This window comes from Hylobates moloch, unplaced genomic scaffold, assembly GCF_009828535.3.
Source record: "Hylobates moloch isolate HMO894 unplaced genomic scaffold, HMol_V3 SCAFFOLD_11, whole genome shotgun sequence".
In the NCBI taxonomy this organism is placed as follows: domain Eukaryota; kingdom Metazoa; phylum Chordata; class Mammalia; order Primates; family Hylobatidae; genus Hylobates; species Hylobates moloch.
In genome coordinates, this window is record NW_026652286.1 from 82,863,616 (window position 1) to 82,886,592 (window position 22,977).

The 22,977-nt window shown below is 40.6% G+C and overlaps 1 protein-coding gene and 1 pseudogene across 6 annotated transcripts in view; one reads left to right on the plus strand and one right to left on the minus strand.

Annotated features, from left to right (window-relative positions):
* Positions 1-22,293, minus strand: part of RDX (radixin) — a 110,782-nt gene extending 88,489 nt beyond the window's left edge. For 3 of the 6 annotated variants that reach the window (XM_032167326.2, XM_032167328.2, XM_032167324.2), the window contains exons 1-2: positions 22,132-22,249; positions 4,442-4,516 (exon numbers count right to left, since the gene is read on the minus strand). In XM_032167326.2, the coding sequence (XP_032023217.1) occupies positions 4,442-4,453 (12 nt within the window). In that variant the 5' untranslated portion in view covers positions 4,454-4,516; positions 22,132-22,249. Of the gene's footprint in view, positions 1-4,441; positions 4,517-22,131 lie in introns of all 6 variants that reach the window. The other 3 variants (XM_058446903.1, XM_058446904.1, XM_032167325.2) reach the window with 2 other exon arrangements.
* Positions 9,187-15,797, plus strand: LOC131384547 (uncharacterized; annotated as a pseudogene).
* Positions 22,294-22,977: the final 684 nt, after the last annotated feature.

A 22,977-nucleotide genomic window follows, 5' to 3' on the forward strand; every position in this document is an offset into this window, starting at 1 on the left:
ACTCAGTCACAGCATCCCAGATTTCTAACCTATAAAACTGTGGGATAATACATGGGTGCTGTTTTATAACACTAAATTTGTGGTAATTGGTCATAGACCAATGGAAAACTAATACAATATGTTTAACTGACGACTCATTCTCATCTGCGAATGTTCACACATATGGCTTATTTTTCTACTGGGTTGTTTTTTCTTACTTTAACGTGGGAAGTCTTTATATATTCTTGATACTGATCCTTTGTCAGTTATTTCTTACAAGAGAACCTCCCATATTGTGGCTCGTCATTTTACTTTCTCCATAGTGTCCTTTATGATAAATTGACATTCTTAATTTTAATGTTGAATTTATAAATATTTTACACACAGATACCAATTTTTTACCATCCTTTTTTTTTTTTTTTTTTTTTTTTGAGAAAGCATCTCACTCTGTCGCCCAGGCTAGTGTGCAGTGACATGATCTCAGCTCACTGCAACCTCCGCCTTCCAGGTTCAAGTGATTCTCCTGCCACAGCCTCCCAAGTAGCTGGGATTACAGGTATGTACCACCATGCCTGACTATTTTTTGTATTTTTAGTATAAACGGGGCTTCACAATGTTGGCCAGGCTGGTCTCGAACTCCTGACCTCAAGTGAGCCACCTGCCTCAGCCTCCCAAAGTGTTGAGATTACAGGCATCAGCCACTGCACCCAGCCAATTTTTTGCCGTCCTTAAGAAATCCTTCCATACTCTGGAGTCATAAGGATATTCATATATTTCCTATTTTGATTTTCATAATTTTCAATGATTTTTTCTTATGATGTTAGAGGTCCAATTTCATTTTTTAATCTCCATATGAATGAAAATAATACAGGGTTTTTTTTTTTTTTAAATCCCCACATAATTTATTAGTTCATTTATTCTGCAAAGTCTGTGCTGTCACAAATCAAGTATCTGCATAAGTGTGGATCTCATTTTGTTCCATGGTCAATTAAACTACTCTTAATATCATATTGTCTTAATTAGCATTTCTTTAAATAAGTCTTAATATCTGGTAGGGCAAGTCTCCATTATTCTTCAGAACTATTTTGACTAGTCTTGGATCATTATCTTTGCTCTTGGCTCCATATAAAACTGTGAACTTTACAAAATACACCATTTATGATTTAGTATTGGAACGACACGAAATTCTTTGGTATCTTTGGGTAAGAATTAACATTTTTATTAATATAGACTCTATACATGACAATGGTTTTCTCACTGTACATTGACTTAGATCTCCTTTAATGACTCAAAATCGTTTGAAAGAAGTGCTTATAATTTGCTCCATATAAATCACTTTGCTTATAATTTACTCCATATAAATCACTTTACTCATTTGTTAGATATTTTCTCCTAGATCATTATGGCTTTGTGGATATTGTAAATATGGACCCACAGTTCCTATTCCATAATTTTAACATCCTAAAAGCACGGAGACCTGAAGATGAGTTAATTTTGAGGAAAAATCTGACATGAAGTGATACAAGACTATCACTTGTAGTGAATTAATTTATTCCACTTCACGTGACTATTCACTCATTAAACTATAGAAATACTAATGTTTTAGAGGTGATGCCATAGACCTTGATGGGAGTTTCATGATAGAATGACATATGCACATAATATATTATATATTCATCTTTCTAAAATCCAAAAACTTCCACATTCTGAAACTTATCTAGCTTCAAGAGTTGTTTTCTCCACAAGGCAACTTCTATACTTCCAGAATCTTCAATGAATCAACAACACACAATTGATATCCAATTGCATATAATTTTGATTTTTTTAAGGAACAATAAACACTCTCCACTCAATCAGACTGGCAAAGAGTTTTCCAAAGTAGCTGTAAACGTTCACATTCCTAACAAAAACACAATAAAGTCGCAGATGCTCCACATTCATATCTACACTGGATTATTACCAGTCTTCTTTTGTTATTTTTTTGTTTTGCTTTTTTTGAGACGAGTCTCACTCTGTCACCCAGGTTGAAGTGCAGTGGTGCGATCTTGGCTCACTGCAACCTTCGCCTCCTGGATTCAAGTGATTCTCCTGCCTCAGCCTCCCAAGTAGCTGGGATTACAGGAATGTGCCACAATGCCTGGCTAATTCTTGTACTTTCAGTAGAGACGCGGTTTCACCATGTTGGCCAGGCTGGTCTTGAACTCCTGACTTCAAGTGATCCTCCTGCCTTAGCCTCCCAAAGTGCTGGGATTACAGGCATGATCTACCATGCCCAGCCAATCAGTCTTCAACATAGCTTCTTTTGTGAAATACCTGCTCAAATATTTTGTCCACTAAAAAAAAAAATCCCAGTTGTGTTATTATTGAACTGTAAAAGAACTTTATATGGCAATTATTTTCTCCCATTATCTTGCCGTTCCATATTCTTATTGCTGTCTTTCAAGAGCAATTTTGATTAAGTCCAACTTTTTTTTTTTTTTTTGAGACGGAGTCTTGCTCTGTCTCCCAGGCTGGAGTGCAGTGGCACAATTTCGGCTCACTGCAAGCTCCGCTTCCTGGGTTCACTCCATTCTCATGCCTCAGCCTCCCAAGTAGCTGGGACTACAGCCGTCTGCCACCATGCCCGGCTAATTTTTTGTATTTTTAGTAGAGACGGGGTTTCACCCTGTTAGCCAGGATGGTCTCAATCTCCTGACCTCGTGATCCGCCCGCCTCGGCCTCTCAAAGTGCTGGGATTACAGGCATGAGCCACCATGCCCAGCCCCAACTTTTTCTTAATGGTTCAAATTTTCTGTGTATTATATTAAAAATTTTCACCTACTCCAAAGTCACAAAAATTTTTTCCTATGTTTTCTTCTAGTTTTCTTTATAGTTTGAGCTTTTTGCATGTAGGTCTATAATCCATTGAGTTTATGTTTGTAAACTGTGAGACAACAGTCAATGTTCATGTTTTTCTGTATGGATAACCCTTTGTGCCAATACCATTTGTTGAAAATAATTATAGTTCTCCATTAAATTGTGTGACACCCTTGTCAAAAATCTAATGAATACATATGTGTATATCTGTGTTGGTGTATTTTCGTTTCACCAGTCCTATTAATCTCTTTATTCTTTCATCAATACCTCAATGTCTTATTTTAGTGACTTAAGAATAAACCTTGAAATCCAGGAGTGTAAGTTTTCTTTTTTAAATTGCTTTAGCTACCCTGTACACATTTTGGCATAACCATATATTAATATATTTTAGAATCAGCTATTTTAATTTTAATTTTAATCAAAGAAGACTGCCTGGATTTTAATCAATTTTAATCAAAGAAGACTACCTGGATTCAACTGACTGGAAATGAATTTCATTTACAAACACTTTTATGGAGAACTGACATCTTATAAAGATCTCTATACATATTTTATAGTTCTCTATGTATTTAAATCTTTAATTTCTTATAGCTAGTTTTCAGTGTAGAGACCTTGTACAGCATTTGTACATTTATTACTATGTCATGTTTTTTAATAACTTAACTAAACAACCAAACTAGTTTTATATAAAAAAGGCCACTGATTTTTTTTTAACACAATCTTGTATCTGGCAATCTTGCTAAATTCAGTTATTGGTTCTAGTAATTGTTTTGTAGATTTATGAGGATTTTCTACAGAAAGAATCATGTCATCTGCAAATAGGAAATTTTCATTTTGATCTTTATGCCTTTTTTTAATTCTTCTCTCCCTCTAACAATGCATCCTTTGCAACCTGCTGAGTCTTTAAGTCATTCTAAAGTGTTATCCATGCTAGAAAATCCCAAAAATGATAACTAATGACTTTCTTTAAAATTATAATTGGCCAAAAGAACCATTTAAGAAAAAAAAAAACTCACTTTATTAGATTAAGGAAAGAACATTTACACCTTAAGAATAAAGGAATAAACCTTAGTCAAGAAGAACCAAATAACTATAAAACTAAGTAAAATAATCACACGTGTACCCTTAAATAAAAAAATCTAAGACTATATAATATCAGTATGGGTAACACTTGAATCTTAACTAGAATTATGAGAACACTAAAATGCATAGATCTTCCTGACTTCTCATTATTTCCTCCCATTTAACAATGTTACCATTTACTGGGCACTAAATATGTATCAGATTCTTCTAACCCTTACCATACTCCCTTGGGTAACTAATTACATTCCCATTTTATATGCAAGGAAATTAAAAATTAGACAGATTGAGCTAAATTAACAAAGGTCACCCAGATTGGTGGCAGAACCAAGGTAAAAACTAAGACAGTCTGACCTTAGAACTCATGACCACATAATACTATGCTCTGGCCACATTAATCTAAAAACAAATAGTATCAGTGCCTTTTTCTTCCAACAACTCTACCAACATTCTTTGCCTTGTTCCAAAACGAATTTAATGATATCTTATTATTGAGACACTGTCAAATATAATAAAATACACTTACTGGTTTCGGCATTTTCTTTCTCTTTTTGTTACCTTCTTTAAAAATCTTCACTTCAATGAATTCTGTTGTCACTTTCTGTTAAAAAAAAAAAAAGCATTATCTATTATCTTTTTTTATAAGGTTTCTATTTTAACTATAATTTGTATAAAACATAAATTAAAATATTTGAAAAGGTGGATTTAAAGTAACAAGGAGTGATTTCATTCTAATTTTCAATATCTTCTACTAGCATTGCACATTCCCTAAAAAGATTGAAATCTGAGATTAAAAATACCACACATCTCAAATAACATGGTATAAACACACTGATCTAACAGAAGTTTTAATTTAATTACAGACAACAAAGAACAAGGAAACATCATTGCTTAGAGCCCAAAAGCTCGCTCTCTGAGTCAGGTTCATCTCTGTTTCCCGGACGTTAGAGAAAGGAACAATAAAAGTGAGGACAGATGGATTCAGATTCTGAAGAGCTTAAGAATACATTTTCAATGTTTTTTTTCTGTACTGCCAAAAACAAAAGGAAATTCTGATTAACGTAATCTACAAAAAAATGGAAGAAACTAATTTTTATTTTTTTATTTTTTTAAAGACAGGGTCTCATTCTGACATTCAGGCTGGAGTACAGTGGTAACATCACAGCTCACTGCAGCTTAAACCTCCCAGGTTCAAGTGATCCTCCTGCCTTGGGCTCCCAAGCAGCTAGGATCACGAGCATGTGCCACCACGCCCAAGCTAGTTTTTTTATTTTAATTTTTTGTAGAGGCAAGGTTGCCCTATGTTGCTCAGGTTGTCTCAAACTCCTGGCCTCAAGCAATCCTCCCAACTGTGCCTCCCAAAGTGCTAGGATTACAGGCATGCGCCACCACGCCTGGCTTATTTTTTCTTCTTTTAAGTTTGAAAATATGAATAGAGGAAAATATGAATAGCTTATTCACCCAATGTGTATGAAACAGGCAAAGCTCTGCACACTAACAACCTGCATTCAGCTAGCACAGCAGCTCACATCTGTAATCCCAACACTTTAGGACCTGTAATCCCAGCTCTTTGGGAGGCCAAGGTGAGAGGACTGCTTAAGCCCAGGTGACTGAAGCTGCAGTGAGCAGTGATCATACTACTGCACTCCAGCCTGGGCAACAGAGCAAGACCCTGTCTCAAAAACAAACAAACAAACAAAAAAATGTTATTGATTGCTGTTTAAGATGCCATAACTAAGGCTGGGCATGGTGGCTCATGCCTGTAATCCTAGCACTTTGGGAGGCCAGGGCAGGAGGATCATTTGAGGTCAGGAGTTTGAGACCAGCCTGGCCAACATGGTGAAAACCTATCTATACCAGAAATAGAAAAATTAGCCGGGCATGGTGGCAGGTGCCTGTAATCCCAGCTACTCAGGAGGCTGAGGCAGGAGAATCAGCTGGAAAGCAGAGGTTGCAGTGAGCCGACATCATCCCACTGCACTCCAGCATGGGCAACAGAGCAAGACTGTGTTTCTAAAAAAAAAGAAAAGAAAAAGAAAAGATGCTATAACTAATAAAAGAGAAATTCTCTAAGTTGTAATAAAAATAAAATTTAGGTAAGGCCATTTACCTAAATTCTACTCAATCACAAGTAATTGATTACCAATAAGCCTCTTCAGAGGAAATTTCCTCCTGAGATTTTTTTTTTTTTTTTTTTTTTTTTTTTTTGAGATGGAGTCTCGCTCTGTCGCCCAGGCTGGAGTGCAGTGGTCGCAGTGATGCAATCTTAGCTCACTGCAACCTCTGCCTCCTGGGTTCAAGCGATTCTCCTGCTTCCGCCTCCATAGCTGGAATTACAAGCGTCCACCACCACACCCAGCTAATACTTCTATTTTTAGTAGAGAAAGGGTTTCGTCATGTTGGCCAGGCTGGTCTCAAACTCCTGAGCTCAAGTGATCCGCAGGCCTTGGCCTCCCAAAGTGCTGGGATTATAAGAATGAACCATTAGGCAATGAAATTCTGTTGGCGGTATAAACCCCTCATTTCTTAATTCTTATCATTTCCTAGCTTATTCCCATCTACACTCACCTACCTTCATGAACCTAAATGTATTTCAGTCCAGTTTTTAAATTCTATACCCTCTTTTCATCTCAACTACTATTACTGCCTTAGTTCAGGTCTTCTCATCTCAGGTCTTGATTAGAACAGCCTCCAGGCCAGGCGCAATAGCTCACGTGTGTAATTCCAGCAATTTGAGAAGTGGGAGGATCACTTGAGCCCAGGAGTTTGAGACCAGCCTAGGCAACATGGCAAAACCCCATTTCTATCAAAAAAAAAAAAAAAAAAAAAACCAAACAAACAAACAAAAACAAACGAGCCAGGCATGGTGACGGAAGGAATGCTTGAGCCCGGGAAGTGCAGGCTGAAGTGAGCTGAGATCACCAATGCACTCCAGCCTGGGTGACAGAGCCAAGATCCCATCTCAAAAAACAAACAAAAACTGATCTATAACCTACTGGTTCAGAAAAATGGCTTCATCTCACATTTCATAGAACAATTTTATTCAAATTCTTCACACATATAAAAGACGTGTGTCTGTATCAAAACTTTGGCCATTTTTTGAATCATAATAGTTGTTTAGATTACATAAGCAATTTTTTGAATCAGTAATACAATCACTAAAGGTTTTATCCTAAGCCAAAATGGCTTGTCCTAAGTTACGTGGGCAATAAATGGCCAAACTACAAGCCTTTTGACACCTAGCATCCAGAGTTCTACAACATACCAGCCTGTCTTCCTTTTTTTTTGATATGAAAAAACTGCTAACTAATTTCATTTATAGAAATACACCTGAAGAAAATATTAACAAATATGTATAATGATACAACTACAAAGACTACAGTACAATTTATAAAAGTATATGTAAAACTGACAGTTTAGCTAAGTCAATCATGGTATATCTAAGGATCCACCAGATCACAATGCAGTCCAACAAAATATTATAGAAAAATACTGCCGGGCGCGGTGGCTCACGCCTGTAATCCCAGCACTTTGGAAGGCTGAGGCGGGCGGATCACGAGGTCAGGAGATCGAGACCATCCTGGCTAACACGGTGAAACCCCGTCTCTACTAAAAATACAAAAAAAAATTAGCCGGGCGAGGTGGCGGGCGCCTGTAGTCCCAGCTACTCGGGAGGCTGAGGCAGGAGAATGGCGTGAACCCTGGGGGGCGGAGCCTGCAGTGAGCCGAGATCGCGCCACCGCACTCTAGCCTGGGTGAAAGAGCGAGACTCCGTCTCGACTCCGCACCCCAAAAAAAAAAAAAGAAAAATACTAAATGACATAGGAAGATATTCACAAACCACTAACTACAAAGGCAGGTATTAAAACCATCCATAGTAGCCAGGCATGGTGGCTCACACCTGTAATTCCAGCACTTTGGGAGGCCAAGGCAGGAGGATCACTTGAGGGCAGGAGTTCAAGACCAGCCTGGGCAACACAGAGAGACCATGTCTCTACAAATAATAAAAATAAACCAGGCATAGTAGAGTGCACATGTAGTCCTAGCTACTCAAGAGGCTAAGGCAGGAAGATCACTTGAGCGCAGAAGTTTGAGGCTGCAGTGAGTTATGATCACGCCACTACAATCCAGCCTGGGCAACAGGGCAAGACTCTGTCTAAAATGTAAAAAATAAAACATTAAAAAAAAAAATCCAAAGAATATCACTTTAAAAAAAAAAAGGAATGAACAGACCAGAATGATTATATTCTAAAATATTAAGAGGCTCGAATAATTAAAATGAAATCTGTAAACTTGTAAAATGAAAATGTAGAGGTTTTGCAATAAACTAATTTTTTGTTTGTTTGTTTTTTGTTTTTTGGAGATGGAGTCTCGCTCTGTCACCCAGACTGGAGTGCAGTGGCGTGATCTTGGCTCACTGCAACCTCCGCCTCCCAGGTTCAAGTGATTCTCCTGCCTCAGCCTCCCAAGTAGCTGGGATTACAGGCGTGCACCACCACGTCTGACTAATTTTTGAATTTTTAGTAGAGACGGGGTTTCGCTATGGTGCCCAGGCTGGTCTCGAACTCTTGACATCAGGTAATCTGCCTGCCTCGGCCTCCCAAAGTGCTCACAGATGTGAGCCACCATGCCCGGCCTAAAAAAACTAATTTCTTACAATGGAAAAACAGAATTATTCTAAATAAGTAAACTAAAGTTGGACTCATAACTTCACAATACCATTTAATAAGATGTAAGTAAGTTAATATTTTTTTCAAAAAGAAAGGAGGAGCAGTGGCTCATACTTGTAAACCCAGCACTTTGAGAGCCCGAGACAGGTGGGCTGCTTGAGCCCAGGAGTTCAAGACCAGCCTGGAAAACATAGCAAGACCCCGTCTCTATGTTTTTTAAAAAATAATTTGAAACAAAAAAAAAGAGACTTGAAAAAAATTATAGTTTTGGAAGAATAACATAATATGACTAAGAAAGATATATAGGTCAATAAAAACAGATAAATATATTTTATTTTAAATCTCTACATAGGTAAAATAAATACCAAAATAAAAAAGAGTAGAAAAATTTGCAACAGTAGAATAAAGCTGTTATGCAAAGTAGATCAAATGGTTAAATATATAAAGATATTGCTCAGATTCCACTCAGTAAACACTTCAATAAGAAACTTCGCCAACAAACCTTATGTTAAAAAAACACACAAATGTTCTACTGATTAAAACTACAAATGTTTTACCAATGATATACTCATTAAACTAGCAAACTAAATATTAATTATGCATGCTAAGGTTGACGAACAATGTTGGTAAACAAGTAGGTAAGTATTGTAGGTATCACCAGATATTGGCTCCACATTTCCAGAAAGTAGAGAATACATAACAAAAGCTACACAGCTTTTTTGAATGTGAAATTCTGCTTTTGTAATAAATCCCCCAGAAGATATTTCTCCCCCCAAACTAAATATAAAAGAAAGTAATCTGTATCAAGATATTCACAGCAGCATTCTTTACAACAGCCAATGACTACAATCACCAAAGTAATGTTGATACTATGTGATAACATGGACTACTCCAGGGTTGTGGGGGGTTTTTGTTTTTTGGTATTATTAAAACAAACTGTGTCAACATTTAGGTAAGGTTAAGTGGAAAGGCAGAATATGTAACTACCCATCCATCAACACAGAAAAACACAGGTTTTTGTTTGTTTGTTTGCTGTTTTTGAGATGGAGTCTCGCTCTGTCGCCCAGGCTGGAGTGCAGTGGTGCGATCTCGGCTCACTGCAAGCTCTGCCTCCCAGGTTTACGCCATTCTCCTGCCTCAGCCTCCCGAGTAGCTGGGACTACAGGCACCCGCCACCACGCCCGGCTAATTTTTTTTTTTTGTATTTTTAGTAGAGACGGGGTATCACCGTGTTAGCCAGGATGGTCTCAATCTCCTGACCTCGTGATCCACCCGCCTCAGCCTCCCAAAGTTCTGAGATTACAGGCGTGAGCCACCATGCCCGGCCAACACAGGTGTTATTAAAAAGGATGTCTGAATACACAGAAACTTAGTACTTAACAGAGTTTTGTTAAGTTTCTAATTTTAAAAATCAGAGATAAGAATTTCAAAAACATATTTCATGAAATTGCTTATACATGTCTTTCATTAGCTTCTATAACACACAGATGTAAAAATTCTACCTTAAATTTTTCAGGACAAAGCTACGTATAAATGCTATTAAAACCTACGTTTTTACACCAATTTAGTGATTAATGGAAAATATTTATATCAAGAGAATATTGTTGCCGGGCACGGTGGCTCATGCCTGTAATCCCAGCACTTTGGGAGGCCGAGGCAGGCGGATCACGAGGTCAGGAGTTTGAGACCAGTCTGGCCAACATAGTGAAACCCGGTCTCTACTAAAAATACAAAAAATTAGCTGGGTGTGGTGTGTGCCTGTAATCTCAGCTACTGGGGAGGCTGAGATAGCAGAATTGCACGAACCTGGGAGGCGGGGGCTGCAATGAGCCAAGATCGCGCCACTGCACTCCAGTCGGGGTGACAGTGTGAGACCTCATCTCAAAAGAAAATAAAAGAGAATATTGTTTAACCTCAATGAGACATTTCTGGCTAGGCATGGTGGCTCACGCCTATAATCCCAGCACTTTGGGAGGCTGAGGCAGGCGGATCACTTGAGGTCAGGAGTTCGAGACCAGCCTGGGCAACATGGTGAAACCCTGTCTCTAGTAAAAATAAAAAATTAGCCAAACATGATGGCGCATGCCTGTAGTCCCTGCAACTCAGGAGGCTGAGGCATGAGAATCGCTTGAATCCAGGAGGCAGAGGCTGCAATGAGCTGAGATCACACCACTACACTCCAGCCTGGGCGACAGAGTGAGACTTTGTCTCAAAAAAAAAAAAAAGACATTTCTAGTCTATGAATATATTAGTATGTTTTTAATTGAAACTGGCATCTATTAGTAGCAGAATAGATAATTTCATAATATGTCACATGGAAAACAAAGAAACCTAGATGCATATCCTGGGGTTCCATCTCTAACTTGAAACAAAACATGGTCTTTCAAGTCTTTCCTTTCCTCTATTTAAAAAATGTATAAAAATAATAATAAAAAATAAGTTGCCTAAACCATTATATATCAGACACATATTTATATATCAAATATTTGTATATTTCCACTCTTCCCTCATAAAAATATTTACTCCCTCCTCCCCACTCTTCTCTTAATTTTAATCTGCAAGTTTATTGGTTTAAACTTAATTAAACCAATTAAATTAAATTCTTAATTTTCTCCCACTCTTAAATGTCTTAAAAGTGGTCTTGCCCTGCCTCTTTTCCATACCTACTTCTCCTAAAGCAATATATTGTGCTCTTTTCCATACCTACTCCTCCAAAAGCAATAAAAGAGCAGTCATGGCAGCAACATACCCAGCAGGTCGTCTGGAGAGATGCTGCCAGTCAGCAAACGTCTCCCATCTCGAGAAAACCACTCATATGAATATGTACTCAAACACAGTGCCACATGTTAGAGACAAAATAGCCATAATAAACATTCTTTCCTTTGTCTTTTAACTCTGAGGGTAACCCTCAGTCTCCTTTCTACCTAATACAATGGAAAAATAGCCTCACGCTCAACACATTGAGCTCTGTTAAGTCAGTGGCACAAGACTCCCACCTGTCAGGTGGTAAAACAGGTGTTATAAAGTCTAGTCCATGCAGGGCCTGCATTGAAGCATCAATAATTCATAGCAGATTGCCTGATTTTACTTTTGAGATACTCTTTTCCCTAAGCCTATTTTAATTATTTTAATTTCTTTCTGCCTTTTCGGACTTAGAAATGACCTCTGAACATAATTGTGGTCTCTCCAGAAACCAAAATATTCCAAGAGAACTCCTCTGCCAATTTACTGGGAGAAAGCAGCACAACAAAGAACAGTATAAACTGAATAAGGCAACTCTGGCAGTCCAATCAACACAATAATGGAATCTACTAAAGAAGTTCTTAATCATTTTGTTTTTCCTGCACGGGCCCTGCTGGTGAAGCCTATGAACTCTTTCCAAGAAAAGTATTTTTTAATGCATAAAATACATGCACAAAATACAGAAAATTACAAAAGAAACCAATTACACTGGAATATAATTATCAAAACATAAAAAACACAAACTTTGAGTAATATATATGCTTCTTTTTTAATACTTTAACAGTAAGTTATTTTGAGACAGCTTTAATGTATTAAAAAAAGTATCTACCATTTCTATTAGAAACAGTCTCTGGGCTGGTTATGGTGGCTCATGCCTGTAATCTCAACACTTTGGGAGACCAAGGCAGGAGGATGGCTTGGGGCCGGGAGTTCAAAACCAGTCTGGGCAATCTACAAAAAATAAAAAAAAAATAGCTGTGTGTGGTGATGTGCACCTGTAGTCCCAGCTATTCCAAAGGGTCACTTGAACCCAGGAGTGATGGTGCCACTGCACTCCAGCCTGGGCAACAGAGTGAGATCCCATCTCTATAAAAAATAAAAATTAAAAAATAGACAACACAGTCTCTGGTACTGTACTGCTAATGCTAATGTTGTCTATATTCATAACAGAAGAAAAAGTAAAAATAAAGATGTAACTTTTTCCCCATTCAAGGTCATAGGTCCCCAGGTTTAAAACCTTTAATATACAAAGAACTATGCTTATTATGCTGTTAGCTCAGTGTTAATAAATTTAATAGCAATAATAATGCACTTTTACCTATATAATGCCATGTCACCCTGTTATCCCTAAGTGAAGCAAAGAGGACAAGAATTTTTAGCTCCATTTTGCAAGTAAAGAAATAAGGCCAAAAGCAAGAAGGGTAGTGAATATAGGGAGCATCTGTAGAATGCTCACTCTCCACTCTGCCTACATTTCCTAATCTTCACAATAACTGCCCTCCCCCTTCCTGCCCAAGACAGGTGTTACAATCTCTCATTCTTCTAAAAAAGAAATTAAGATTCAGATAAATGACTTGCTCAGTGTCAGGGGGCTACTTAACAAAGACAGAAGTCCTTTTAAATCCTAGTCTTAGGCTCTTTTGATTATCTTATTCTACTTTTCTCAGATACCATTCTAGACAAGTTCATTCCAAACAATTACTAGGGCTTTTCAAGAAGTAGGCTATTAAAGCTCTCTTCTCTATTGTTAGCAGGTCAAGAGACTACCTCTAAAGATGTTTTAAGTGCACATTAATAACTGGTATGATCATCTCTGTAAGTGGATTTCCTGTAAGGGCGAGAGGCAGTTTTAAATAAGATATTAAGTCTTGCTCATGTAGAAATGATTTCTGGTTTAATGATATTTTCAAGGAAATGAAATATTCAACATTTGAGTAATATACATGTTACTGAAAATGCAAAGCAAATTTCTAAAATTTATAAAGCTGAACTGCAATATTAACACCAAAGTTTTACACTGAGTTTAGGATCTCTTTTAAGAGTTTTGTAAATTTAAAAAGGAAAATCATATCTGTATTGTTCCTAAGGTGAGCAGAAAACAAAATAATACACTATCATTTGCAATTATTAAATACTAAAAGGTAAGAGAGCTGGCCAGGCGCGGTGGCTCACGCTTGTAATCCCAGCACTTTGGGAGGCTGAGGAGGGCGGATCACGAGGTCAGGAGATCGAGACCACGGTGAAGCCCCGTCTCTACTAAAAATACAAAAAAATTAGCCGGGCATGGTGGCGGGCGCCTGTAGTCCCAGCTACTCAGAGAGGCTGAGGCAGGAGAATGGCGTGAACCCGGGAGGTGGAGCTTGCAGTGAGCCGAGATCGCGCCACTGCACTCCAGCCTGGGTGACAGAGTGAGACTCTGTCTCAAAAAAAATAAAAATTAAATTTAAAAAAAAAAAAGGTAAGAAAGCTAAATCCAGTTCAACTTCCTCATTTCACTCTTAAGAAAACATTAAACATTCACATAAAAATGTTTAGAAATGGGAAAACAAAGATAGGTTCATGCACGTCACTTATATAACAGGAAAGAAGCAAACACAAAATAATTCTCACAAATAATTCTACCCTTGATGTGCTTTGAAACATCAGATATTATAGCTTATTTTCAAAACAGAACAAAGTCAATGTTTCTTAAACGTCTTTATAATTAGACAATATTCTCTAACACAGTCAATGAGGCTATATGGCAGTTCTATTACTATAAAAAAAATTAAGCTTCTAATTTTCTAGATATTAACTCCCTTTTTTGAAAAACTGATACAATGCCTGGTTCACAGTTGGGCCTCAAAATGTCTGTTGATTTTGTTGGTGAATTAATCTTACACATAATACTAATTTTAATTTTTCTGTTGATTAGTGTCAAGGGCAATAGTTTCCTCTCTTTTTATATTGTAAAATGACCAAACTAATAAGCATCACTAAGAAGAGAGAACCAACATGAACATGGGAAACAAAAAAAGCTCTTTACAGCTGGGCGCGGTGGCTCACACCTGCAATCCCAGCACTTTGGGAGGCCCAGGCGAGCGGATCACCTGAGGTCGGGAGTTCAAGACCAGCCTGACCAACATGGAGAAACCCCATCTCTACTAAAAATAAAAAATTAGCCAAGCGTGGTGGCGCATGCCTGTAATCCCAGCTACTTGAGAAGCTGAGGCAGGAGAATCACTTGAACCTGGGAGGCCAAGGTTGTGGTGAGCCAAGATCGCGCCATTGCACTCCAGCCTGGGCAACAAGAGTAAAACTCTATCTCAAAAAAAAAAAAAAAAAAAACTTTTTAAAAGTAGGGCTCCGAAATTCAAGCCTTAACCATCTCTACCCAAAAATATTTTAATAATTTCAATTAAGTTGACAATCAAATTAAAGGCCAGATAATTTGACACACTTAATGATAACTGTAATTACCATGCTGCTTGTTGACTAGATATAAGTAGTAAGCTTTCTGGTGATATATACTAACTTTGCTAAATAGCCAAACTAAGTTTTTATAGTTTTTCTAAGTCTAGAACCTATAAACAGCTTAAGTATCAGGAGTCCTCACAGTGGCTAAGAAAATTTAATCCAAGCCAAAGGGATCTAAAGTCAATTAACCACAGCTGAGATTTTCTCTGTTCCCATTCTCCCTTTCACTCAGTCCTTATGTTGGCTGGGGGCGGTAGCTCACACCAGAAATCTCAGCACTTGGGGAAGCCAAGGCAGGTGAATCACTTGAGGTCAGGAGTTCAAGACCAGCCTAGCCAAAATGGCGAAACTCTGTCTCTACCAAAAATATAAAAATTAGTCCCGTCTCTACTAAAAACATAAAAATTAGTCAGATGTGGTGACCTGCTTGGTGGTATGCATCTATAGTCCCAACTACTCGGGATGCTGAGGCAGTTGAATCGCATGAACCCAGGAGGCAGAGGCTGCAATGAGCTGAGATCATGCCACTGCACTCCAGCCTGGGTGACAAAGTGAGACTCTGTCTCAAAAAAAAGAAAAAGAGTCCTTATGTTGCATAATGTATCCACATTATTCCATGTACATTATTCCAGGATTTTTTGTTATAAACATACTCACTCTGGTTAACTTATTAAAAGATTATCAGTCAATTTACAAAAACGACAAGAGGATTTAACAAAGAAAAAAAAACGAAGCAAGAAACATCCAGAACTCACAGCACAGAAGACTGTGCTTAAAACGCTGCTGCAATGAGTATTAATTAACTTATACACACTACTGTGACAACACTTCAACACTTAACAGGCCGGGTGTGGTGGCTCATGCCTGTAATCCCAGCACTTTGGGAGGCTGAGGCGGGAGGATCACTTGAACCCAGGACAACCTGGGCAACATGGTGAGACCCCATGTCTACAAAAAATAAAAAAGCCAAGAGCGGTGGCAAGCTCCTATGGTTCCAGCTACTCGGGAGACTGAGGTGGAGGGATCACTTCAGCCTGGGAGGTCAAGGTCACAGTGAGCTATAATCAAGCCACCACACTCTGGCCTGGGCAACAGACACTGTCTCAAAAAGAAAAAAAAAGCATTTAACACACTTTATGAATACAATATGGCACATCTATCTGCCCATTAGAGTGAGAACTCCTCAGTATTTTACTCATCTTTCCATTCTGAAATGCAGAGTATGTGGCATATAATAACTGTCTGAATGTACGACTGACACCTTAAAGCAGTGGTCGGCAAACTTTTTCTGTAAAGGGCCAGGTAAGTAAACATTATAGGCTTTGTAAGCCACACAATCTCTGTTGAAACCATTCTACTGTTGTAGCAGGAAAGCAGCCATAGATAATATGTAAACAAGTAAGCTACGATGTGCTCAAATAAAACTTTATTTACAAAAACAGGCAGTAGGCTGGGTTTAGCCCATGGACCACAATTTGCCAAGTATTTTAACAGGAATCAACACTTTTCCTTTCATAATTTAACTGAAGTCGGTACCTACAAAGATATGAGCTCACTACATATGACTATCTGTAATGGATCAATTTCGGGTATGACTTTGGGTGGCGGTAAAAAAAGAACCAAAGACATGTAATATAGATGAATAATGAAAATAACAGGGCTGGGTGCAGTTGCTTGCACTTTAGGAGGCTGAGGCAGGAGGATCACTTGAGGCCAGAAGTTTGAGACTAGCCTGGGCAACATAGTGAAACTGTATCTCTAAAAAAAAATAAAAATCAGCCAAGCATGGTGGTGTGCCCATGTAGTCTTAGCTACTCCAGAGGCTGAGGTGGGAGGACTGCCTGAGCCCCGGAGTTCAAGGCTGAGCCCTGGAGTTCAAAGCCCTGGAGTTCGTGGCATGGAGCTATGATCATGCCACTGCACTCCAGCAGCAGAGAGGTGACAGTGAGGGAGAGAAGGAGGGAGACAGGGAAAGAGGGAGGGACGGAGGGAGGAAGGAAAAAGAAAAAAGAAGTAGAGAATCTATTGGGAATAGAGTTGGAAGAAAGGGCAATTCCATTACCCTTGCCAGTTGACTGGTTAGGTATAGAATGTGCCCGAATCCTGGCCAATGAAGCTCAAAAGACATCTGCTTGGGGGTTTCTGGAAACAGTTCCTCTTATTTCCTTTGGATATTGCCCTGTCTGGATGGGATGCAGCAGCCAAACTGGGACAAGGGGCTCACTATAGGCTTGACCTCCCAGGCTCAAGTGATCCCCCAACCTCAGCATTCTGAGTAGCTGGGACTGCAGGTCCACACCACCGCTCCTGGTTCCTTTGCAGCAGCCAAACTGAGATGGGGAAGGGCAGTCTTAGTATGAAGTTAATGGGGAAAAATCACAGGGAAGAGAGTTGGAAAGAGAAGGAGTCCTTGATGTCATCACTGAATCATTCTTGAGCCTCTGGACTTTCAGTATGTAAGACATTAAATTTTGGCCAGGCATGGTGGCTCACACCTGTAATCCCAACACTTTGGGAGGCCAAGGCAGAAGTCCGAGGCAGGAAGTCTGAGGCAGGATGATCATCTGAGACCAGCCTGGGCAACATAGGGATACCCCATCTGTACAAAAAACTTTTTTAAAAAATTAGTTGTTGGCCAGGCACAGTGGTTCACACCTGTAATCCCAGCAATTTGGGAGGCCAAGGCGGGCAGATCACTTGAGGTCATGAGTTTGAGACCAGCCTGGCCAACATGGTAACACCCTGTCTCTACTAAAAATACAAAAATTAGCCGGGCCTGGTGGCATGTGCCTTAAATCCCAGCTACTAGGGAAGCTGAGGCAGGAGAATCGCTTGAACCCTGGAGGCAGAGGCTGTAGTGAGATAAGATCATGCCACTGCATTCCAGCCTGGGCAACAGAGCGAGACACTGTCTCGAAAAAAAAAAAAAAAAATTAGCTGGGCATGGTGGCACACACCTGTGGTGGCAGCTACTAGGGAGGCTGATGTGGGAGGAACTTAAAGGATCACTTGAGCCCAGGAGGTCAAGGCTGCAGTGAGCTGTAGTAGTGCCACTGCACTCCAGCCTGGGTGACAGAGGAAGACTCTGTTTTCAAAAAAAAATTAAGAAAAAATGACATTAAATTTCCTCATTGTTTAAACCAGTTGTAGAATTTTCTGTTATTTGATGCCAAAGCATCTTAAATGACCTAAGGGCTCAAAACTGAAGAGTGCTCACTTCAAAAATTTACCTGGAGTCAGTCCTAGTTGACTTAAACTTTTCACAAATAAATAAAAAAAAAAAAAAAAAAAAACATTTAAAGTCCTGAAAGCCATAGAGATTATCTACAACTCAGAAGAAAACAGTCCACTACCTCAATTACTAATAGCTTTATAAATTCCATAATCTTAGAGAAAATAAACGATGCAGTACCTGTTTCTTCAATACTATATCTAAAATATCCTTTCAACAGGATGTTTTTTCTAAGGAGCTGGCAAACTTTTTTCATCAAGAGCAAGATGTGGATATTTCCCACACCAAATTATAAACCTTTTTTAAAAGACACCATTTCTCATTGTCAACTATATGCCATATGCTAGAAAACAAAAAGTAAACTTCATCTTCAATCATTAATCAAGAAAATCTGTACACAAACAAATGTGCACATACACACACTTGAGAATTACCGTAGGGAATTATATTGTGTGTTTTTATTCAAATGATGAAAACATGAGAAATATGATTTACTCAATGTTTAACACAAGTTAATAAGCATCCTTTCAATGTCTGTTACAATATAACCCTATTTTAACAAGACTTTAAAATCACAAATAAGGGATATAAAGTACATGTTTATCCCTGCATACCTACTAGCATTTTCTATAAACAAGGAATTGCCAACAGCAGCTACCTATGGAAAACAGGACTGGGAAAGGGGCTGGGGTGTTCTAGGGAGTAAGGAGGACTTTGACCTTTTCCTTGACATTTTTCTGAGTTTTTAAACTTTGCCATAAAATATATCACTTTTATAGTTTTTTTAAAATGGCTTAAACTATACATTCAATATAAAGATATATACCAGGAACTTAAAGTAGGAAAAGCAAGATTTCTCTAAAATAGGCTAGAAATTGAGGAACTCTCTGGGGCCAGATTGGACACCTCTATCATCAAAGCGGTACGCACACCCTGGCTGCAGCAGTCAAGGAAGTTACCAGAACAGCCTTTAGTTGGATGAGTAATGCCATGAGACTTAAAATAATCTTTTAAGGGTAGAGTCCATAGCAACCCACTCCAGCTCCACTGAATCTTGTACCCCAAGGGTAGTATCAGTTAAGTACCACCTGCCAGCTCGTGGTCTGCAGGAAGGTTCCTGCCACCCAAGAGTGACTTGCTTGACTTCCCCGATTCACAGAAGTAACATGAAATTATATTTAGCTACACCTTACAGATAAACTCCACCAGCATATAGCTCAGTCTTCACAACCTTAATAAAACATATTTTTTTAGACTTTGGCCTAGAGGAAATATTGGTTAAAATTTGACCCCATTTTTAAACATTAGTAGCATAAATTAAAATGCATTAAATTAAAAATGGATGAAAAAACAAGACTCTCACCATCATTCACCATTTCAGACTATTATATCAGATCACAGATAGCAGGTTAAAAGATTGAGAACTGAAAGCAAAATAAAAATATATAAAGACTTTCACTTCAACAGCCTGCCAAAGATAAAAAATGAATAATAAAATCCAATTCTGGCCAGGCACAGTGGCTCATGCCTGTAATCCCAGCACTTTGGGAGGCCGAGGCAGGCAGAACACCTGAGGTCCAGGAGTTCCAGACCAGCCTGGCCAACATGGCAAAAGCCCGTCTCTACTAAAAATGCAAAAATTAGCCAGGCATGGTGGTGCACGCCTGTAGTCCCAGCTACTGGGGTGGCTGAGGTACAAGAATCACTTGAACCTGGGAGGTGGAGGTGCAGTGAGCCAAGATCATGCCACTGCATATCACCCTGGGCAACAGAGTGAGATGGGCTAACTGGATTAAAAATAAGCATCAGGCCGGGCGCGGTGGCTCACACTTGTAATCCCAGCACTTTGGGAGGCCGAGGCGGGCGGATCACGAGGTCAGGAGATCGAGACCACGGTGAAACCCCGTCTCTACCAAAAATACAAAAAATTAGCCGGGCGTGGTGGCAGGTGCCTGTAGTCCCAGCTACTCGGAGAGGCTGAGGCAGGAGAATGGCGTGAACCTGGGAGGTGGAGCTTGCAGTGAGCCGAGATCGCGCCACTGCACTCCAGCCTGGGCGACAAAAAAAAAAAAAAAAAAAACATCAGTTTCATTAAAAAGGAAATTAAATAAACTTTGACTTAACTGACCCTGATGGACAGTGGAAGAAACCACAACATGGAATTCCTTGAGTAAAAATTTATCGACTTAAAACAAAAATCCAATTCTGCTCTTGGAAACAGTGAACCAATAAACAAAAAACAACGCGTTCCCCATCCCGGAGACTAATGAGAATCAGCAAGGGAGGGAAAGAAAAGCAAAGTCTGTCATTTCTTACCATCAACAGGAAAGTAATCAATTTGACTTTCAGTTAATTAATCACAATTTCCAAAAAAAAAAAAAAAAACAAAAGGACAGACTCAACGTATTTTCCCTACACCCAAATTAATTACATCTATTCTACAGCTACTTCTGAGCCTCTCCTACATAATCTTCCATGTGTGGGGATACAGGAGTGAACAAAACATTGTATGTGATTCCTAAGGTCAAGAACTCAACGTTTTTTCAATGCCATAATCAAATTCTGTCTCATTTAAATAAAACTGTAAAGAATGCCAATGTCTATTCATTCCTTGCTAATAATATACCAACTGTTTATTAAATTCCATCATATATAAAAAAGCGATTAAGCAAAGAAAGTCACTGCAATCGTCTTTACAGCATACGATTAACTTCAAAAGGAGTGTTTTACATGTTGCTGTATTTGAAGGAAAGTATTAGTCTCTGGAAGATAAAGCACACTGGGGAAAGCAAAGAAATTCTGAAAATAAAAAACTGCAATCCTGAGTATTAGTCTCCTTTCTCAAATCCAGTGATGCTGTTTAGCAAATGGATCAAACCATTATTTATCCAGCAACATGAACGGGGTAATTGTTCTTTCTTAGCTCCATCAGTCATATAAGAGAGTATTTAGTGTTCTTAAAAAAAAAAAAAAAAGTATGCTCCTTAAACAATAGATTACAATGTCTATGTCAAAGTACTCGTTTATCAAACAAACCCTTATTATCTTAGGCTTTTATATTTACATCCTGCCAGTCTCAGTACCACAGGAATGCCATCGAGCTCCTCAGCAACGTGTCTTCCACCAAAATCTCAACTGTATTTTAAAATATATTTTTATGAAGTTGACTTTTAACACATTTCCAACCTAATAATTACTCTTTAAGGAAAAAAAAACACCAAATATTGGGAATGTCTGAAGAAACATGACATCTGTCTAGGAAGTGATGTAGTCTGTTTAAACTGAAAAAAAAAAAAAAAAAAAAAAAGAACAATGCACTGCCCCCTTTCAAAGTTAGTCCGGGAATTGAGTTTAGAATCCTTTAAAGCAAAAGAGGGATCTCATGTACTGAACTTGTCTGGTGGGGTCTGAGACACTAAAACTGAGCGGCCTCAAGGACCCGAGAAAGTTACAGGGCTCCGAGAGCTGCAACAGCAGCAGGTAGAGCTGCGGCCGGGAACCGCGGCCCTGGCCTGGCGGGTGCGAGCGGCGGGAGCGGCTGGCGCCCCAAAGCCTGTCATGCAACATCCCCTTTGCCACTGGGGCGGAACGCACGCTCTCTAGTAATTCAACACCCCTCCTTTCAAACTGGAGGCCGGGGAACAAGTTCTAATAAATGCAAAATCGAGTTCTACCTACGCTGAATATCTGGATTTTCAAACAACCCTTGGGACCATGCCAGCCCGGGCCCGGGTCCCAGTCCAGGCAGCGGGAGCCCACCGTCCCCAGGGCGCTGGGGGTCCGAGGCCGGCGTTGAAGGCAGACCCCGCGCCCCAAGGAGAGGAGAATCCCGCGGCGGCGAAGGTCGACTTTGGCCCGGCCAGGCACGTTCGGGCCGCGGCTCAGCCACAACTCGGGCAGGGCCTCGCGGCCCCTGCCAGCCCCGGGAGGAGCCTGGCCGGCAGGGCCGTTACCACAGTGGCGCCTCGGCCAGCGGGGCGCGAGCGGAGGCGCGCCAGGGCCTGGCGGCGGCGCCACGGCCGGGCAGCGCGGGCCCCGCAACTTCTCGCCGCCACCTCAGCGTCTCCGGAGGAACCCGGAGCGGGGAGTGGGGGAAGGGAGAGCGCCGCGGCTTACCCGGAGAGCGGGCGGCTTCTGCCCGCCGGCGTGTGGCTGGGGCGCTGCGCGGCGGCGCGGTTGCGGCAGGGAGGGAGAAGCGGTGGTGCGAGCGCTGGGCCGCGGGAGACGAGAGGCGCCGCCGCCACCGCAGACAGCTCCGCAATATGGCCGCTCGGCGCCTCCGCGGGGAAAAGGCGGGGCTGCCCGGCGCCCCCCGCCTCCCCCTCCCGGCCGGCCGGCCGTCCTCGCGCCGCGGCCTGAGCGCCAACGCTGCCGCCGGGGGCCGCCCGCGCCCCGCCCCTCCCGCAGGCTCGCAGTCGCAGTCCCGGCTCCGGGCGTGGCCGGGGGTCGCGGTCTGGGGCGGGCCAACGCGAGGGTGGAGGCTGCGGGCTCGGGAGCGCCCAGGGAAATAGGGCGAACGGGCCGGAGGGTCGAGCCCTTCCAGAGAGCGCTGGGCTCGAGCTAAGCCTGCGGTGGAGGGAAGCGGAGCCGCCCAGCCCAAAGCTCGGAGTATGCCCGCCGCCTCCCCAAGGAGTGGAAACTTGAAACTCCCGCTGGTGCCAGCAAACTCACTGAGGGCGTTGCCGTCGCCCCCAGAGGAGGAATTCTTCCCAGAGGGAGCCGGGGACCAAATGGAGCGTGAGACTTGGCTGTTAGGTTTGAAGATCCTGGACTGGGAGAGAGAAAAGGGCCTACCTGAGCGGAATTTAGATTTGCAACAAAGAACGTTTACATTATTTTGGCAGGTATTAACCAACTAGAAAAACTTAATTTTTCAGCGACAATTTTTAAACTTCACCAAAACCTCAGTGGATAAGACCCCAAATCAGGAGTGCAAATTTTAATCCAAGCAAGGATGTGTGA